General features: G+C 41.9%; 1 protein-coding gene across 5 annotated transcripts in view; it reads left to right on the forward strand.

Moving 5' to 3' along the window:
* Positions 1 to 17,571, forward strand: part of LOC127569425 (regulator of G-protein signaling 14-like) — an 88,018-nt gene extending 70,447 nt beyond the window's left edge. For 4 of the 5 annotated variants that reach the window (XM_052014053.1, XM_052014055.1, XM_052014056.1 and 1 more), the window contains 7 exons: positions 206 to 397; positions 5,888 to 5,964; positions 6,256 to 6,382; positions 7,165 to 7,246; positions 10,901 to 10,947; positions 11,631 to 11,769; positions 13,907 to 17,571. In XM_052014053.1, coding sequence (XP_051870013.1) covers positions 206 to 397; positions 5,888 to 5,964; positions 6,256 to 6,382; positions 7,165 to 7,246; positions 10,901 to 10,947; positions 11,631 to 11,769; positions 13,907 to 14,214 — 972 coding nt within the window. In that variant the 3' untranslated portion in view covers positions 14,215 to 17,571. The remainder of the gene's footprint in view (positions 1 to 205; positions 398 to 5,887; positions 5,965 to 6,255; positions 6,383 to 7,164; positions 7,247 to 10,900; positions 10,948 to 11,630; positions 11,770 to 13,906) is intronic. The other variant, XM_052014058.1, reaches the window with a different exon arrangement.
* The last annotated feature ends 2,740 nt before the right edge of the window (positions 17,572 to 20,311 follow it).

Genomic DNA, 20,311 nt, shown 5'->3' on the forward strand with positions numbered 1-20,311 from the left:
AGGTGGGAATGAAAGGAGTGGAAGATGTACAAGCATCCAAAGTTGAAGGGTTGTCAGGCATGAGGAGACCTTGCTATAGAGAGAGGTGAATATTTTCAGTTGTGCAAAGGGTTTCCAACAAGGATCCCCAGAGAGGTCATTGAATTGAGATGTGGCGAATGATGAATAGTGGGAGTTTTATCGTAATCTATGCTCTTTCTTGCAGAGTGAGAAAGTGAATGCAGACATTGAAACAGAGCAGAAGGTGAGATACTGCTGTGTCTACCTCCCTGACAAAACTGCCTCCTTAGCGATGGTCCGGCCTGGGTTGACCATTCGAGACTTACTGTCTGGGGTATGTGAAAGGCATGGGATTCCTCTAGCTGCCACAAGTGTTTTTCTGGCTGGAAGTGACAAGGTAAGTTAGAATATTATATATGCTGTACAGACCACATGATTTAATATAAAACTGGATTTATAAAACTTTGGTTATACCGCACTTGGAGTATTTTCTGAAATTCTGGTTGGCTCGTTGCAGGAAGGCTATGAAGGCTTTGGAAAGGGTGTAGAAGAGGTTTACCAGGATGCTGTCTGGATTAGAGGGTATGAGGTACAAAGAGAGGTTAGACAAACTTAGGTTGTTTACCCTGGAATGTTGGAGACTAAGGGGAGACCTGATAGAAACCTATAAAATTATGAGAGGCACAGATAGGGTAGACAGTCAGAATCTTTTTCCCAGGGTAGAAATGTGAAATACTAGAGGAAATGCATTTAAGGGAAGAGAGGGAAAGTTTAAAGATGTGTGGGGCAAGATTTTTTTACACAGTGGTGGATGCCTGGAACGGGTTGCCAGGGGTAGTGGTGGAAGAGGATACAATAGTGGAATTTAAGAGGCTTTTAGATGGGCAAAAGAATATGCAGGGAATGGAGGGATATGCATCATGTGCAAGCAGAAGAGATTTAGTTTAATTTAGCATTGTGTTCAGCACAGACATCAAGGGCCGATGGGCCTGTTCCTGTGCTGTACTGTTCTATGATTTCCAGATAGGTTCCCTGAGTGGCTTTGGCCAAGGTAACTAGCTAATGTAGGCTTTATAGAGGCTGACAGTTCAATGGTTGATTCACGGGAACAGGAATATGTCACTTAACCACTTGAGCCTCCACCATTCTACAAGACCATTATTCATCACTATCTCAGCTCCCTTTACTACCCTTCTATCAACGACTATTGATGTCCTCCCACCAAGATGGACAAGGAGAGCAGAGGCTTGGGAACACGACCACCTACAGGTTCCCCTCCAGGTCGCACTTTTAAAAAAATTTTTTTTTTAGGTTTTTATTTACAGCGTGGTAACGGGCCCTTCCGGCCCAACGAGTCCGCGCCTCCCATTTTAAACCCCCATATTAACCTACCTGTACGTCTTTAGAAAGTGGGAGGAAACTGGAGCACCAGAAGGAAACCCACGCAGACACAGGAGAACGTACAAACTCCTTACAGACAGTGACGGGAATCAAACTCCGATCGCTGGGGCTGTAATAGCATTGCGCTAACTGCTACGCTACCGTGCCACCCACCTGGCTTGGAAATATGTTGCTGCTTCTTCTTCATCACTGGGTCCAAGTCCTGATACCCCATCCTCAACAGTACAATGGGAGAACCTTCACTTGAAGGATTACAGTGGGTCGCTCTGATTGACACAGTAACTGTAATATTGAGGCCATCAATATTTGTTACATGGGGCCCAGCTTTACCTGCCAGCCTATATTCAACTCCTTTCTACCTCCATCCCAGTCCCAATTGTCTGCCTGTCTCTCTGCAGCACCAGATTGCATTTCAGAACCACCTCTTGGGACCATTAATGAAAAGCCTTTTCTATAATACATAATGCCTTGGGCTTTACAGACAATATAGTTTCACTGCTGAAAGACTAGAGAGGAACTTCTTACCCTCCTGTGTAAGGTACCTTCTGAGGTAGTTTGATGCATCTCTCCTTGAACTACCCGATGGCATAAGTAAAGGTTCCAAGCCTCTTGCACATTATGTCAAAAATAAAGCATTCTTTCCCTGCTTGATGCAGAGTTTAACTTTGCCAGGTGTATTACAACAATTATATGATTGATCAATTACAAAAACAATTATTGGGAAATATCCTTGTCGGTGCCCTGTTCCAACATTAACACAGCTACCTGTGTTTCCAGCCTTTCCTCTTGCTATAATTTGGCTTTTGTCCTGGACTGAAGCAGTGAAAAAACAATACACCTGGCCAGCTGATATTTTATACCAATTCTGATTGTTTCCTTTACTGTTCTGTCTCCATTCCCTTTAAAAATAATATAAAACAAACCTATGTTCTTGCAATAATAAGAGCAGATCACAACAGACCCAAATTATTCTGGTTTACTCCTGATTATAAATTTTAGATACAAGCAGCATTTTTTTAGAATGAATTTAAAAATACAACACAAGCCAATTTATCTAAGCTGTTTTATAGGATGTACAACTCACAACCACATGGAGCAGTTGAAATAAATAGTAGCAAATGTTTTTAAGGAGAAACTCAGTAAGCATGAGGAAGAAAGGAACAAATGGATGTTCTGACATGGTCTGATGATGGAGAGCAGAAGGAGGCTTAATATTGACTCACAGCAGTTGCATCAAATACCCTGTTTCTATGCAATACTCAGTTTGAACAAGCTCAGCTTTGACCTTAGTTCTTTGACACAATACTTTCATTTTGGGCTGATGTTAATGCTAGTGACTAAGGGAAGAGAGAAGTTACAATCTTCATGTATATTACTGTGGAAAGTAAAAGTGATGTTGTAATAGGTGGGTTTAATGGAGTCAAGAGTGTTTTAATATTAGATGATAAACAAACATTTTTTTGTTTAGTGGAGTTTTATGTGTTTATGATCAAATTAAAACCCATAGTTAGGGCAGAGGCGGGCTGGAAATAAAATTGACAAAGAAGCAAAAATTTGAGAGTAATGATGAAACAGTTGTTTTTCATACTGGTGGAAAGTATCCAGGAATAACTCCAAAAGTCAGTATTAATACCATTGGTATCACTACATACACTGACAACCAAGGAGACATCATTTCAATGCTTGTTGATGATAAAATACAATGAAGAGAAGGATACAATACATTTATCAAAGAGAAGTGTGAAATGATTCATTTTGGTAAATGAAAAAGGGGGAGATGCAGTATACAATGTTAAGGAGGTGTGGAATGTATAATGCAAATCTTTGACACCAGAACACACTGTGAAAAAAAGCAATTTGGGATTCCTGGCTTTATTGCACAAAGGAATCTTGCAAAGTGATGTCAACATGTGCACACCAGTCTGTTCAACCTCTCTCTTGATCCCCAGTATCTTCTTTGTGAATGCAAAACACATTGAGAGTTTACGGAGAGCATCACCATCTCAGATCCAGATGCAGCAGCCATGCACCACGAGGAACTCGCATCGCAATTAAAATGTACCTGGATAAACACTTCATACTGAAACCCTTTAGAGTTACAGACTAAGAGCTGGGAAAAGAGTTTAGTTTAAGTGTCATGGATTTTAGTAAGGCATTTGACAAGGTTCCGCATGGTAGGCTTCTTCAGAAGGTCAGAGGCCGAGGGATCCAGGGAGGCTTGGCCGTGTGGATTCAGAATTGGCTTGCCTGTAGAAAGCAGAGGGTTGTGGTGGAGGGAGTGCATTCGGATTGGAGGGCTGTGACTAGTGGTGTCCCACAGGGATCGGTTCTGGGACCTCAACTTTTTGTGATATTTATTAATGACTTAGATGAGGGGGTGGAAGGGTGGGTTAGCAAGTTTGCAGATGACACAAAGGTTGGTGGTGTTGTGGATAGTGTGGAGGGCTGTTGAAGCTTACAGAGGGATATTGATAGGATGCAGAATGGGCTGAGAAGTGGCAGCTGGAGTTCAATCCGGAGAAGTGTGAGGTGGTACACTTTGGAAGGACTAACTCCAAGGTGGAGTACAAGGTAAATGGCAGGATTCTGGGCAGTGTAGAGGAGCAGAGGGATCTGGGGGTTCATATCCACAGATCACTGAAAGTTGCCTCACAGGTGGATAGGGTAGTTAATAAAGCTCATGGGATATTAGCTTTCATAAGTCATGGGATCGAGTTTAAGAGCCGCGAAGTAATGATGCAGCTTTATAAAACTCTGGTTAGATCACACCGAGAGTACTGTGTCCAGTTCTGGTCACCTCATTATAGGAAGGATGTGGAGGTGTTGGAAAGGGTGCAGAGGAGATTTACCAGGATGCTGCCTGGATTAGAGAGTATGGATTATGAGGATAGACTGAAGGAGCTAAGGCTTTACTCATTGGAGAAAAGGAGGATGAGGGGAGACATGATAGAGGTATACAAAATCTTAAGAGGAATAGATAGAGTGGACAGCCAGCGCCTCTTTCCCAGGGCACCAATGCTCAATACAAGAGGGCATGGCTTTAAGGTAATGGGTGGGAAGTTCAAGGGAGATGTCAGAGGGAGGTTTTTCACCCAGAGAGGGGTTGGTGCATGGAATGCGCTGCCTGGAATGGTGGTGGAGGCTGATATGTTGGTCAAGTTCAAGAAATTGTTAGATAAGCATCTGGAGGAATTTAAGATAGAGGGATATGTGGGAGGAAGGGGTTAGATAGTCTTAGGCGTGGTTTGAAGGTCGGCACAACATAGTGGGCCGAAGGCCTGTATTGTGCTGTGTTGTTCTATGGTTCTATGGTCTGTCTTTACAGTTTAAAATGCAAAAAAAATCTGGAACAAATAGAAAACCAAAGATATGGTGAGAATGAAGAACTTTAAAAAAATAGTAAAGAAATAACACTGTAGGAATTATTGGGACATTAGTTGGAGCTATTGGGATACAACTTTTGGTTTAATAGAAGTGGTTGCACAAGTGATGCTTTAGTTCTTATCTCACTGAATTTCCCTAGGTTTTAAAATAGCCTCTGCAAAACCTGGAAGGTAAAATTCATCAGCATGTCAGAGAGTCATGTAGTCATAGCCATGCAGCACAGAAACAAGCCCTTTGATCCACCGAGTCCATGCCAATCAGCAATCACCAATTTACACTAATTCATCCAATTTTATTTTCCCCACATTCCCATCACTCCCCCAAGATTCCTTCACCAATCTACACAGTAGGGACAACTTACAGTGGCCAATTAACCTACCAATCCGCATGTCTTTGGAAACCAGAGCATCTATAAGAAACCCACACTGTCACAGAGAGCACGTGCAAACTCCACACAGACGGCACCGGAAGTCAGGATTGAACCCAAGTCACTGGAGCTGCAAAACAGTGATTCTACCAGCTGCACCACTGTGATGTCTAAATGTTGTCCTTGGTGTATTTTTGTTTGTATATCTGGTGCTGTTGGGAAATGACAAAATTCTCTCTGGTTGTTATACTACAATAATGGTGCCAACAATTTGCACAATGCTAATAAACTTAAGTCATCGGGCATATTTCCCGGTTGCCTAAAGTCAGTGTTTATGTTGAGGAGGTTCCCAAACTTTTATAGAGATTTTCCTTTCCTGGCAGTGAGGATCCTTTCTCATGGAATAGTCTAAACAATGCATGTTGGCAAGCTATTTCAACATACAGACTAGAGTCGAAGTGTATCCATTACTACTCCCAATGAATAGCAAAGAGGAATGAAAACCCTACCTGATTTGGTCTCTGCTGCCTTTCCTTGCCCAAGATTATCAAAGCAACTGTCATGCTGTCTCATGTCAGAGCAGCGTTTAACGGAGGGTCTCCAGGTCTGAGCGCTTGTCTATTCCTCACTGGACAAGCCAAATAATATGTTGGCGGAGTTAAAATATCATAATTAATGATATATTAATTTATGACTTTAGTAATGCTTAAAACCTACCTTTACTTTAAATTTCAGAAACCTCTTGTGCTGGATCAAGATAGCATGATCTTGTGTGACAAGGAAGTTCGTGTTGAGAAGAAAGTACTATTTGAGTAAGTTTACAATCAATAGAATAGCATAGCAGAAAGTCAGTAATCAGACCATCCAGAGATCTCAATGGCAAGAAACTGGGGAGTATTATTTAGAAATTTCTGGTGTACCAGACATTAATAGAACATTGTGTTAAGATATGGCTGTTATGTTTGTTTTCTAACCAGTGGGAGGTGCGGGTATTTAGTGTCCAGTTTGACCTCGATGATGAAACATTAAACCTCAGGTCTGGGGAGATTGTCTTGGTGCCAACTTGAATTCATTCCCTATCTTTCCCTCTGATTCCCTTTCAGATTGGAGCTTGTTCCAGCAAATCGAAAACTTTGGGTGACAGCAAAACCTACCAAGACAGTATGTGAGGCTTTGCAACCATTTCTGATGAAATATCACTTAAATGCCAAGGACATGGAGGCAAAAATTGTATGTATTAACAAAAGCAAATATACTTTCCATTTAGACAGTACCTCCTATCTCCTCAAGATGCCCAAAAGTGCTTTAGAGTTAATTAATGATTTTTGATGCAGTCACTGATGGCCATTTTCCATAGTCCAAAAATCCACAAACATCTGTAAGGTAATTGAACCATCAGAGATGTTGGTTAAGGGATATGAATTGGTCAAGGGGAGAACTATTCTTGGACTTCCTCAATCAGGAATAGTTTTAATATAATCCGCTATTCAGCCATTCACCTTTGCAAACCCCACCTTGCAGATTAACTCAACCAGAAGGGGTCTAGCATGTTCCTTCTTTGAAGACATGATTATCTACTGGTGAAGACATCAAACTGGAGAAAAAACTTGGACACATCCAGTCTGGCCTTGTGTATCATTATACATTCACTCCCCAACCAATCTAAAGCCGAGCAGTTTCTAGAAGTTATAAAATGAACTAAAACTCTGATCAATCTGTGCAAAAAAAATAAAGTAAGGAATTTCCTATTTAAAACTACCCCATGACTTGCCACCTCAGACTATGATATTGGGAAAAGTCCAGGAGATTGTCCTGATAATGTGTCAGTATTTGCTCTTCTGTTGAGAAGTGATCTCTATGCAAGTCAGAAACGGGTTCAGTCTCTATATGTTTATACTTGGATCATGTTATTAAATCAAAGTTGGGTGTGAAATGCCCTTGGCATGGGCAGTGGTGAAGCAGATTTAACAGGTATCAATTGAATATAATTTCTTTTAATCTATGTAAAATAGAGTGGAGAGTCCCAGCCTCTGAAAATGTACAACACCGTGTCTTGCCTGGATAATCAGCGGGTGATCCTTGACAAGATTAAAAGTATGTATCTTGTGCACATCTTTCTTGTTTTTTCATACTTTTTCTACTGGACTGCTCCAAGCAACACCTCAGAGATTACTCTTATTGCTCAAGATTCCTGGCAACCCTGAGGGGGAATGAATAGATGGATAACTGGAGTGGGAAGCGGTGAAATGTTATTACAGATGTCTTAGGTATACTGTAAGGTCCTGCGTGTGCTCCTCCCCCTCCCCCCACCTTCTTATTCTGGCTTCTGCCCTCTTCCTTTCCAGTCCTGATGAAGGGACTCGGCCCGAAACGTCAACTGTTTATTTCCCTCCATGGATGCTACCTGACCTGCTGAGTTTCTCCAGCACTTTTTGTGTATTGCTCCAGATTCCAGCACCTACAGAACTTTTTGAGTCACTGTGAGGTCCTTCGCTGCCTATCTATATATTAGACTGGCAAGTAACATGCTTAAAGATTAATTGGGGCTATATAATTAGTCACTGCCGATGGACGCGACTAATGTTTTTAATGCATTAATGAGAAAACAGCTTTCAAAATAAATCATCGCAGTTTCAATGTGGAACCAGAGTGAAACGTTCTGGACCCCTCCCCATCCCACTGTTAGACGTAGACAGTAAACTCCTGGCTATCATCCTCTGACTGCCTTTGGGAACCCCTTCACTCACCCCTCCATTTTGCCTTTTGAAGTCCAATTTTGACTCAGATTCCAGTCCCCTTTGCTCCTTCCTGCTCTCTCAATGGCAGGAGTGAATTCAACATCCAACTTATGTTCCTTGCCACTCCAGAAATTCAGGTATTACCTCTGGGTCCTGCTGTCTTTAATGCTGAGGGGCAGCTGGTGTACCCTTGAGAGGGAGGGAGTGGGGTTGCAGGGAAAGTGGGAGGGTGAGGAGAGTGAGTGGATATAGGGGAAGAAGGTGGACGACAGGGTAGAGAGAGGTAAAACAAGGGCAAGAGAGTCAGGGTGTGGAAGGGAGTGGATATTGGGGATAAAGAGATTACTGAAGAGATGAGAAAATAAAAGGAGAGGATGAAGGAATATGTGGGAGAGACAGTTATGAGAAGGGTAAGAGAATTGAAGGGTGGGATCAAAGAGAGAAGGGGAGTGAGGGTGGATGTGTAGAGGGGCTGGGTGTCATGGGGAGGAGACAGAAGAGGGGTAGGGGACAGAATGGATGATGATAGGAGGAAAGAACTAAGGAGCTGATGAATAGAAAGAGTGTGGGGTCAGGGGAGAGTGTAATGAGGTGTTGATGAGGAGCGATCTTATGGCTCCCAGGTTTTGGCCTGACTGGCTTAGGAAACCCTAACAAATGGTGAAATGCTTTGAGGTCATGGGAAGTTCTGTGTCTTCCCACCTCGACAAGGAGCTGTACCAAGGAAGGCAATGAAAAAAAATTCAACCCATGTTTCGGGTATTCTGACATAGTTTCTTCAGGAATACATTTCAGTAAATGACATTGCAAGTTTGTATCTGGGACGTATGAAGGAAATTCAGAAGCCAATTTGTGCACAGCAAGATCCCACAAACAACAGTGTGATAATGTTACCGATGATGATTGAGGGATGGGTATTGATCAGAACACAAGGGATAACTTTCCCACTGTTCTTCAAAATAAAGCCACCTTAATTATTCCTGTTTTATTTTGAGATGGCAAGCAGTATCTCAGTTTGACATCTTCTTCAGAAGACATTACCTGCAAGGTCTCCCTTGATATCATTCAGAAGCATTATCCAGGATTGTTGCACTCCAGTCTCTGGAATGAGACCTGGACCCTGGAACCTGCTGACTCAGTGCTAACAGTGCTACCAACTGAGCCACAGCTAACGTATTCCCATGCAAGCATAGGTAAATGAATCACAGAAACTTGCCCTATCTCCCCACTCCCCCTACCACTTCACAGCCATGGGTAGTGTGTGTGTGTGGGGGGTGGGGTGGTGGGGGGAGGGAACTCAAGTTAATTACTACTAGCTAATTCTCCAAATGAATGTGATTAGCTCAGTGCTTTTTTATTTCAAAAAATATACTTTATTCATAAAAAATATATACAGGAAATGCAATGCAATCAGTACATTTCTGTTTACATTTATTGTGCAATCAAATTAATGCATTCTATTTATAATCCATCAATACTACTCATGTTCCTCTTTAAACAATACACCCATGAAGTGTTTGGTTACACACAGCTACAGCCACAAAGCAATGGTAAGAAATTTCACTATGAATGGTGGAACAAATCTGTTATAATCCATGTTACTCAGAGCTCTAAGAGCAGATAATATTCATTTTTACAAGCATAGAGACTAGCTAGCTCAGTGCTGTAGAATCAGGACCCTTGTTTCCTCTCTATACTGGGATCACTACATATTAAGCTGTGTGCATACTGAGCAATGGTGGATAGTTGCATTATGTATTGTAAGAAATAAACCATCTCTTTCTGTGAACATACTCAAATAGCAGGCAATAATTGGATGGTGAGATGAGCTGTCTGCTTCTTTTTGTGTGTGAGCCACAAGATATCAGCTCTAAATGTTAAACAACCAACTCTAAGTGAGCTCCCACAGAGCTGACCTTTCACTGGCCAATTGCACAGAATCTCTCTGTGGCAGGTTTAGGTTGCCACATACATCTTGGCCCACAGCTGCTGAAATCTTTTTTTGCAGCCTATTGCATCCCACAGTTTTCATTCATTTAGACAATTGATACTAGTGGGCAAAAATCTAAGGTATCTGAAATGAAGTATGGCTCTTCATATGTATTGCTAACTCACACACAGTGCATTAACAAAACTAGTTTCGTCCCTAGTTGCAAATCAGAGTTATATTTTGCAGCAAGTGAAAGACCCATGTGTTGACCTATCAGATTACTATGACCTTCTCCAGAAAGCATTGCTCCTTCTCCCTTTTCCTGCTCTCTCTCAGGTCACAGATGCTGGTGTGTGGTGCACCTACCCCATTTCCTGTTCCCCACTTCCCACCGTGCCACTGTTATCTTTTTAACCATTTATATCTCCTCTGAAAATCAGACTGATGATTTACAGAGTTATAACCAGTCAAAGGACATCGTGATCAAACATCTCTCCAATCAGACAACATCCTATGTGCTGCCTCCAGTTCTGGCTACTGAAATACAAGGGAAAGATATTCATTGGAGAATTGGAGGATGAGGGGTGATTTTATAGAGGGACATAGACAGGGTGAATAGAATTTGAGGGGTAACTTATACATGCAGAGGGTGGTCAGTACATGGAACGAGCTACCAGAGGAAGTGGTAGAGGCAGGTACGTTAACAACATTTACGACACTTGGGCAGGTACACAGATAGGAAAGGTTTAGAGGGATATGGGCCAAACACAGGCAAATGGGACTAGCTAAGATGGGAATCTTGATCAGCAAGGACTAGTTGGGCTGAAGGGCCTGTTTCCACACTGTATAACTCTGAGTGCTGGAGGAGGTACAGAGAACATCCACGAGGCAGACCTGTAGTGGCAGGGATCTGAGTTAACAAGAAGCCATTGAACCTTCCTAGACTTGTTCTGACTGGGAGAAATAAGATGGGTCCATCTCATCTGAAATGGTCCAGCATTTTTCAAACTAAGAGGAGTGGATTTGACACAATCCTGCTGAGTGCTTTCTAACTATCAGCCCTGTTTTCAATGTTCACAGACACAGCAGAAGAGAAAACGAATTCAAAACAACCATCTGCATACCTTGTAAGTGCAATATCATTTAACAACCCCATATCAAACATGATAAAGGCTGGATTGCGGCATTTGTGCACAACAACAACACCATGCATTTATATAACACTTTAGTGTAGTGAAATATCCATGTCTCTTTACCTGTGGAGATAATGGACAAAATTTGTCCAGAAACACAGATGGGTTTTTAGAAGTGTCTCAATAAAGGGAAGATAAATGTAGAAGGAGAAATGATTTGGGAGGAAATTAGAATTTAAGGCCTTGATAGTAAATTCCACAGCTGTAAATATTGGAGCAAACAGGACTGGGGAGAAATAACGGACGAGAAGTTGAAGAGTGTGGAGATAGGGTAAAGGATGTTACGTAAATGAGGACTGACTAACATTTTAAATGCATTGCCAAAATGGTAAATATAGTAGGTCTGTGACTATGATGTAGTGAGTGATCATAGTAGTGACTATGATGTAGTGAGTGAGTGAGGGATCTGATGTGAGTTAGAATACTGCTGAACACATCTGTTGTAGCACTATTGTTACTTCAAAGCCCAATTTGAGCTGATACTCCACCCAGTATGAAAGAATACTGAACTGACTTTGGGGGATGTTAAGATGACGTAGTATTTCACTGGGATGGAGGGGTAATGGTACATTAAAACAAAGAAGTACTGTGATTTGTCCAATTATTTTCATCAACAGAAGCAGCAGGAGGCTCCCATAAATGCAAACCAAGCCTGGGAGAGCCTCCCCGTCAACCCGCAGCCCGTTAGAAGAAGTAGAGACAAGGAAACTCATGAAGGAAGAAAGGAAATGCACCGTAAGACTTATGATGTTGAAGGTTAGTTGAACCAAAAACTTCTCTGTACAAATACATGAATACTAGTCAAACTCTCATATCTTAAAGAGCACAAATGGAAATGAGAGAAACACTTGCATACAACAGAAATAAATGTCATTGGACCTAAACTCTAGGCCAGAAAGATTGAAAGTGCAAAGTCTGATGGCATGATAAGACTATTGAACAGTTCCCTTACACAATGAGATGGACTGTGACCTATGACCTCATGACCTCACGATCTACTTTGTTGTGACCTTGCACCTTATTGCACTGCACTTTCTCTGTAGCTGTGACACTTTACTCTGTACTGTTATTTTTTTTTACCTGTACTACATCAATGGACTCTGTACTAACTTAATGTAACTGTGCTGTGTAATGAATTGACCTGTAAGATCGGTTTGTAAGACAAGTTTTTCACTGTACCTCAGTACTAGTGACAATAATAAACCAATACCAATACCAATTTCAGGGTGTTTTCTGGAAATGTGCAAAGTGGATGGTTTGTTGGGAGGAAGGGTTGGGGACTGGGGAGGCTGACTAAATTGAAGTCAGCAGCCTTGTTGCACAAACCTAGACTTCCTCAGAATTAAAGATTAACATGAATATCACAGAGTGCAGTTTCCACAAAATGCAGATTCTACTGTATAAACAACAGAGATTTGATGAACAAGGGGATTCATTGAAGCAGGATCAGAGGTATTGCCTGGCATTAAAAAATGAGTCATATGGAATTATTTAATCATTAACTTAAATTTACCCCTTAAGCTATGAAACTAAGTTTACAAAAAGATGATGCAATCCAATCAGAGTAACAAATTAATAGGATGGAAATCTAGGCAGGAAACAAACAAGAAATATAAGGTTCCTTACATCACAGGTGTGCAACAAAGGACTCTTGCTTGCCATGTGGAAAGTTCCAGATTTATTACAAGTCCTCAGAGGCACATCCATGATTCCTATCTGACTCTGCTCAAGCTCAGAACTCGAGAGACAGCTGGAGTCACTGCAGAGCATTAGGAAGGGCAAGAATTTCTTGGCCTGTACTTCCAGGAGGTGGGCACGTTGCAGTCACAGAGAGTTTGGGGTAGCATTTGCATGGTCATCCAAAAAGGCTAGGAGAAATCTTCAGGGTTGGTGCCAATCACAAACCAGTAATTGGCATTGGAGATTGATGAAGGTAATGAGACCTGTTCAAGACAGAATAGATTTGGAATTTTGAGCAGAAGATACAAGGGGGTGAGTGGAGGAAGTTTGGGAGGGGGAGGGAATGAGGGAAAAAGAACACTTTCATTCAAGTAGCTAGGATCTGAAATTCACTGCCTGTAGGAATGGTGGAAACAGAATCAATTCGTGCCTTCAAAAAGGAATTGGCTGGACATCTGAGAGAGGAGAATTTTCAGGACTATGGGAAATGGGTCTTGGGATGGGATTGGTATACCAGGAGCTGGCATAGACTCGATGAGCCGTAAGGCCCCCTTCTGTCTCATAACCATCTGTGGTTCTAATAACCTCTACGGCTCTGCCATAGGTGATCTGGGGGAGTAAAATCAATTTGGCTGGAACTACAGCAACAGGGGTGTGGAATGACCAGAGCATACCGCAGCCCTGGTCCATGTACGTTCACTAACTGGTAAAATCATCTGGTGGGTAGGTCTGTTTCTTGAATGTGAAGCATTACGGGTACAGTATTTCAGTTGCCACTATTGACCAATTGCTGGGCAAACTAATATGTCAGGTGATCAAATGCTAGACCACTGGCAGAAGGTAATGTCCTGCAATCTCACAGAATATGGTTCAACAGCCTTGGAAACCCAAATCCAAGGAATGTCAGAGCAGCAGGACTAAAAGGGCAAGGGTAGAGTATCTTGAGGATTGCTGTCAGGTCAGTTGGTGTGAGAACCGTCTAACATAGACTTGGGTGGTACTGAATAAGAAAGGTGTGTAGATGTGCAGCAGACCCCTCATTAGTGGCTATATTGATATAACAATTGGACAGCATCCCAAACCTGAAGTTATTCTGGGATTGATTCCTAATAATTACTTATTGGCCCTGAAGGAGGGGAAAGAATGGAGATACAGAGAGTGACTTCCATTATAGAGTTCTGATGTAACGGCACTTTTGCTCTTCTTGTTGCAGCATTGTTTGAGATGTTATCAAAAGCACAAAGTTGCCGTGTCAATGATCAGCGTGGCCTTCTGAAGAAGGAAGACTTGGTGCTTCCAGACTTCCTGCAGCTTCCCGAAGAGTTGGCTGAGATCTGTCTTCACCCGCCTGAATCAGAAACAGGGAGAGAAAAAGGTGCTGGAGATCTAACCCAGCCCGAGGGAGGTGCAGCCGAGGGTGACCAAACTCCAGGGGTTTCAGGTGAGAAACCAGCCCCAAGAACATCCACTTCACAGGACACACAGCTGGGAGACTCAACGGGCACCCCGACAAATGTCTAATGAAAGAAACAGCTCGTGTATGTGTGCGTGTGTGGCTGGCAGAAGTCGACACAAAGCAGGACCCTCTTACACCAGCTGTCCCCCTTCTGCCCATTCCCTCTGTTCAGTAGTGGGGGCAACGGTTGTCAGACCAGGGAGACAACCAATTACCACCCCCCCCCCCCACCCTCGAATCGCAATGATCCACACTGCTGAAGCTTTCAGCACCTTGCCAAGTGGAATTGCATCAACTCCCATTCAGGTTGCAAACACCTCTTTTTCTTTATGGTTCTATGATTCCATGAACTCTACGCTCAAGGCACTTTACCTCAAACAAACTGTGAAAGAATAATGGTGAATACTGAATCAAATCAGCCCTATCAAAGTAAGCAAAACCTAATGAAAGATGCTTTGTTTCATGACTAATTCTGTTTAAACGTCCAGCTGTTACTACTGAGATCTTGGGTTTGAATAAACTGAGCTCAGAGGACTGGCTTAAATTATACTCCCAACCTTTTCACACCAAGAGGAATGAACACTTGTTGGGGAGGGTCAGCTTTTACTACCGGATACCTGGATCAAAGATGCAGGCACTTGACTGATAATTCTAACTGTTTATGGATCGGTTCAAAGTGACTTCAGCCAATTCAAAAGACATGTATTTATCGAATCTCCAATTTGTTTACATATATCATTTGTCGTTGTTGAGTCTTTGTGTACTTTTGGTTCGCAAATCAGTTAAAGAATGTGAGTCTCAGGGAATTGCACTTGTCCACGACCAGGACTGAGGTTACAGTAGTTTGCAACACTGATTGTTTGGGCAATGATGAAATCATGTTATTTGTGGTGTGTTAATGTTATGTGCTAAACTGTGGTTTCCAACTTGGGTGTATGTAATATGCATGAGAATCCCCAACAACAATGAAAACAGTTCATTCTGGATATTGTCCAAAGAATGTTCAAACCCTCAGAGGAACACTAGCCTGTTGCTTCAGTGGGACTATTTCAGATGGTTTCTTTTGAATAACTAGGCTGTATAGTTTACTGATCTGAAAGGAATATTTTTATACTCTTGAGCCAAAACTAACTTCCTTTTCAAATCATGGGCAGATAATACAATGTCACTCAATATCACAGAGTCATACAGCATGGAACCAGGCTATTCTGCCCACCATATCATATATCAGTTCTTTATATGCAGTTGTAGTGCATGTAAACCTAAGAAATAACTTGCTTATGCTCCTAGACTTGGTGTAGGTATGGCCTTGTATGAATATTTTTGAGAGAAATGTGTCAATCCTGAGTGGCTGGGATAAATGGAGACACCAGAGATTGCAGAGGCTGGAATCTGGAGCAATAAACAATCTGCTGGAGGAACTCAGCAGGTCGAGCAGCATCTGTGGGGGGAAAAATTTTCCAGCGTTTTGGGTTGAAACCATGCATCAGGATAGGAAGTGAGAAGAGTCAAAGGAGAAGTTGTTCAGGGTCAGAACAAGTTCAACCAGTAGGATGAGAGTGTTGGTGGAGGGGAACTGGTTGAATCTTCATTGCAAAAAGAAGTAAAGAGCTTTAAGACCTTCCTGAGGATGGAAATGTATAAAAACTGGACATCCATAGTGAAGGTGAGGCCTTGGGGGGAGAGGGAATCAGAAGTTGTCAAAATAGTGGAGGGCATGCGAGGTGTCCTGGATGAAGGTGGGAAGGGACTAGACAAGGAAGCAGGGCTTCCACCCAAAACATCAACAAGTCTTTATCCCTGCACAGATGCTGCTCAACCCACTGAGTTCCTTCAGCAGTTTGTTTGCGACTGGGTTAAAGATGGTTTGCATAAGCTTTGCTATGTACAGATTTTTGCAGGACTGGTACAGCGGTTAGTGCTGCTGCCTCACAGCTCCAGAGGCCCAAGTTTGATCCTGACCTCAGGTACTTTCTGTGCGGGTAGTGCACTCTCTCCCTGTGACGTGTGGGTTTCCTCTGGGTGCTCCAGTTTCCTCCAAAGCCCTAAAGATTTTCTGGTAGATCAATTGCCCACTGTAAGTTACCCCTTAGTGTAGGTAAGTGGCAAATGTATCAAAGGGCTGGTGGTGGGCAAGTAAGAGAGAATAAGTTGCAGGGTTATGGATAGTAAGAAAGGGAATGGAGCTGATGGGATTGCTGTACTGGCAACTGGCATGGACCCAATGGGCTGAATGGCCTCTGTGTTGTAATTATTAAGATAGTGAGTTGTTGCCAGCAGGGTATATTCAAGACAGAGCAATCAGTTTTGTATGTTCAGGTAATCAAGAGATATGGGGTTAGTGCACAGAGATAAAAGATTAGCAAGGCTCTTATTAATTGACATGAAAGGGTTGAACCCCCTCCATCTGGTTCCTCTTCTTACATGTTTTGTTCTTAATGGCAGAGGGTGACATGAGCTAGGAAGGGCTAAGTTTAGCTAATTTCAATTAGTTCCCAACTCAATTAATCTGCGTGTCCATATGAGTGTGGAAGGAGGAAGAGGAAAATACAAATAAGGATCAAAATTTCACAGAAAAATTCTCCATAAGATGGTTGGTAGAAGTATGGTTGTGAGCATTAAATGTAGATGGGTGATTTGGTATGCATGTGTGTGTATGTGTATATTTGTGTGCACATTTTTGTACATGTGTGCTTGTATATGTTTTTGCCCAACATTTCCATTTTTCAAAGTCTTCATATTTGATTTTATTCATTCCCAGAATGCAGGCATGACTGACAACACCAAGATTTAGTCACCATCCCTAATATTTCCCCAAATGGTGAAGGTGGAACGTCTTCAAATATTGTAACATTCCCAGATGCAGTGACCTTCTGGGGCTCCTCAAAGGGCAGTTAAGTCAGCCAAATTTGTGTGAGACTGGAGTCACAGATCAGCTAATGACAGCAGGTGTCCTTCCCTGATGAGTCAGGTTTTGTTAACAAGAGCCCAGCAATTTTGAGGTTATTTCACTGGTGGCAGCTTTTTATTTGTAGATTTTGTTCCAGTTTTATTCTGCATTCCTGTCAGAAACATATTCCGAGGATGTTTTTTGTGACCAGATAATACTGGAACATGTGATGGTGATGGAGAAGGAGGAAGTATGGAGCAGCAGGAGTCACAGTGGACGGGCCCAAATAAAGCCAACTTTTCTATTAACCCTAATGATGAGACTTGGCTCGGCACAAAAACTACCACTGTCGCAGCCTGCAATATATTTATTTCTTTGGTCATGAACAGATTGATTTTAATGTCTGAGAAAGGGCTGCTTAGGTGATGTAATTTCCCAAGCTGTTGATACATGCAATTGTAAATATTTTTAGTGACTGGAATTTTAAATGTTATGAAATATTTGTATGTTGTGAAATGCAATTAAAGCTGAATTACCGACATTTCAATAGAAATATAAATACATGTGACTGACTTTTCAGAAATTCTTCTGCAACCAATCTTATGACTTCTTACTAACAATGAATAGAAGGGTCTCTCTCCTGTATATCTCCCCCTCATATTCACTCACTTTCTCTCTCCCTCACTGGATGGTGCAAAAATATTATGTTTTAGTGCTACAAATCTTGGATAAGTCCTTAGTCAAGTAGTTAAGGATAGAATTCCTCAAAGTTTCCACAGACAAGATAGAGCCAGCATGGGAGACAGTGAAGGGTGAACCACTTGATTGTTTTAGCAAAGTGTTGTCCGTAGTGATGGATTGGGAAGTGCTGACAGAAGGTACATATAAGGCTCTTCTGTGACATACGACAAAGTTCCTCCTGACGGCTAGAGCAAGTTAAAGTTCATGGGATTGAAGGCAAGTTATTAACCTGGTTAAGAATTTGGCTGAACAACAAAGAAGGAACACAGTAAAATAAGGAAGTGCTCTAATTTTTAAAATGTGCATGGTGGTGTTCCACAGGCATCCAAATATAAAATACTGCAGATGCTGGGAATCTGAGATAAAAAGCAGAGAATTCTGGAAATGCTCAACAAGTAAGGCAGCATCTGTGGAGAGAGGAGCATCAGAGGGAAAAGTTAGAGAGAATAGATGTTTTAAGGTGGGAGGGACAGAGACAACAAAGTTGAATGTCCATGATAGGGTGAAAGAGAGATCGAATGATACATGTGGTGCTGGTACCAACTGGATGACGATGGTAAAGACAGGTGGATAATGATAGATGTCTCTGGAGAAGGTGTAAGTATGAGGAGGATCTTACAATGGAAGGAAAGTCATTGATGAAGCAGCTGAAGATAGCCCCTTGACTTCAATTTTAACAGTGCTCCCTGATGATATACTCCGTCAACGACCGCCTTGCTGTCAAGCAATGAATCTCTCACCTCACCTCTGGACTTCAGCCCTTTGTTCCATGTTTGATCCAAGGTTGTGATGAGATCTGGAGCAGTGTGATCCTGGCAAAACCCAAGCTGGGCATTGGTGAGATGGTTACTGACATGCAAGTGCCACTTGACTGCATTGTTGACGACAGCCTCCTTCACTCCGTTGAGGACTAAGAATGAAGTGAACTGGCAGTTATTGGCTGGAGTGTATTTATCCTGCTTTTTGTGAACAGGCAGACCTAGGCAATGTTTCACATTGCCAGGGTGGTGGAACAGCTTGTGAGAAGTGTGGCTACTTCCCGAGTGCTCCAGTCAGAGTGTTCCCTGCTCTGAAAACCTGGGTCCAGCTGCCCTTCTAACCAATGACCCGATATCCATTGATCTCCAAACTGAAGCACTGCCTTTTGTTGGTTTCCTAAAGCAAAGCACTGACTTCTTTGTTTAGCAATAACTCACTGATTCCTGCTGACTTCTTAGCAGAAGGTCCTGACCCTAATGATTTCTTACCCAAGGTCATGCTTCCTGCAGGTGTTCTGACCTGAAAGTATGACTCCTGCTGGCTAAAAACAAAAGACTGAACACTTGCTGATTTCTTGGCAAACTCAGATCCTACTGATTTCATAAACTAAATCTACATCAGTGGTAAATTCTATGAGGGTCTGAAGATCCATTTAATAAGTATTAAACCTTATCTTCCAAAATTCCACAGAGCAATTCTTATAGATTGGAGAGTGGCAAATGTGATTCCCCTATTTAAAAAGGAGGGAGAGAGAAAACAGGAAATTACAGACCAGCTTGCCTGGCATCAGTGGTGGAGAAACTGCTACACAACATTATAAACAATATAAAAACAGAGCACTTAGAAAATATCAATGGCATTGCACTAAGTTGACATGGATCTTTGAGAGGGAAATCATGCTTGATAAGCCCACAGTTTTTTTTCGAGGATATAACTAGTGGAATAGATAAGGGAGAACTAGATGTTGTATACTTGGTTAATAAAGAAGATATTTCATAAAGACCGATGCAAGAGGTTGGTATGCCACTTACAGCAATTGGAATTGTGGATAGTACACTGGCATGGATTGAAAATTGGTTAACTAGGGGCTGCAGTTTCAAGATATTCAGGACAGAGATGGGGGGAGTTCTCCACTCAGAGGTGATATTCTCTATCACAGAAGACTGTGAAGGCCAAGTTACTGAACATATTTAAGAAGGTATAGATTTCTAGACACAAAAGCTGCCAAAGACCACTGGGAGACAGCAGAAATATGGTATTGAGATGAGGCATCAGGCACGATAGTACTGAATCACAGGGTAGGTTCAAATGATCGAATGCCTTCTTCCTGCCACTGTGTTTTTAAATTTCTGTGGCTCAAAATCACATAGTGTGTAAAAACAATGTTAATGAAACACTCAACATTTGAATTGATTGTATTTAAAAACAAAAACACATCTCACAGAAGTTCTTGCCAAAAAAAGAGAATATAATTGCAGATCATTGTATGGAAGTACATTTCATCGAACTGGTATAAATTGCTTTGCTCTGACAGAACTGCATGCTTGGTGTCCATAGCAACCTTCATGTAAAATTTTTCTTTCTTTGGAGCTGAAACATAGTTCTTGTATTGTGATTCAAATGCAATTATATTCATCAGCCCTGCTGTCAAAACCCAACATGGGACAAGGATTGTTGACAATTTAATTCCTAGTTGGTTGAACCTCCTGCGTTTTATAATTGATAAGTAGGAAATGAAACTTTTCAGTACATATTATCCATTACATAATATT

Source organism: Pristis pectinata, chromosome 4 (genome assembly GCF_009764475.1).
Source record: "Pristis pectinata isolate sPriPec2 chromosome 4, sPriPec2.1.pri, whole genome shotgun sequence".
NCBI classification, from domain to species: domain Eukaryota; kingdom Metazoa; phylum Chordata; class Chondrichthyes; order Rhinopristiformes; family Pristidae; genus Pristis; species Pristis pectinata.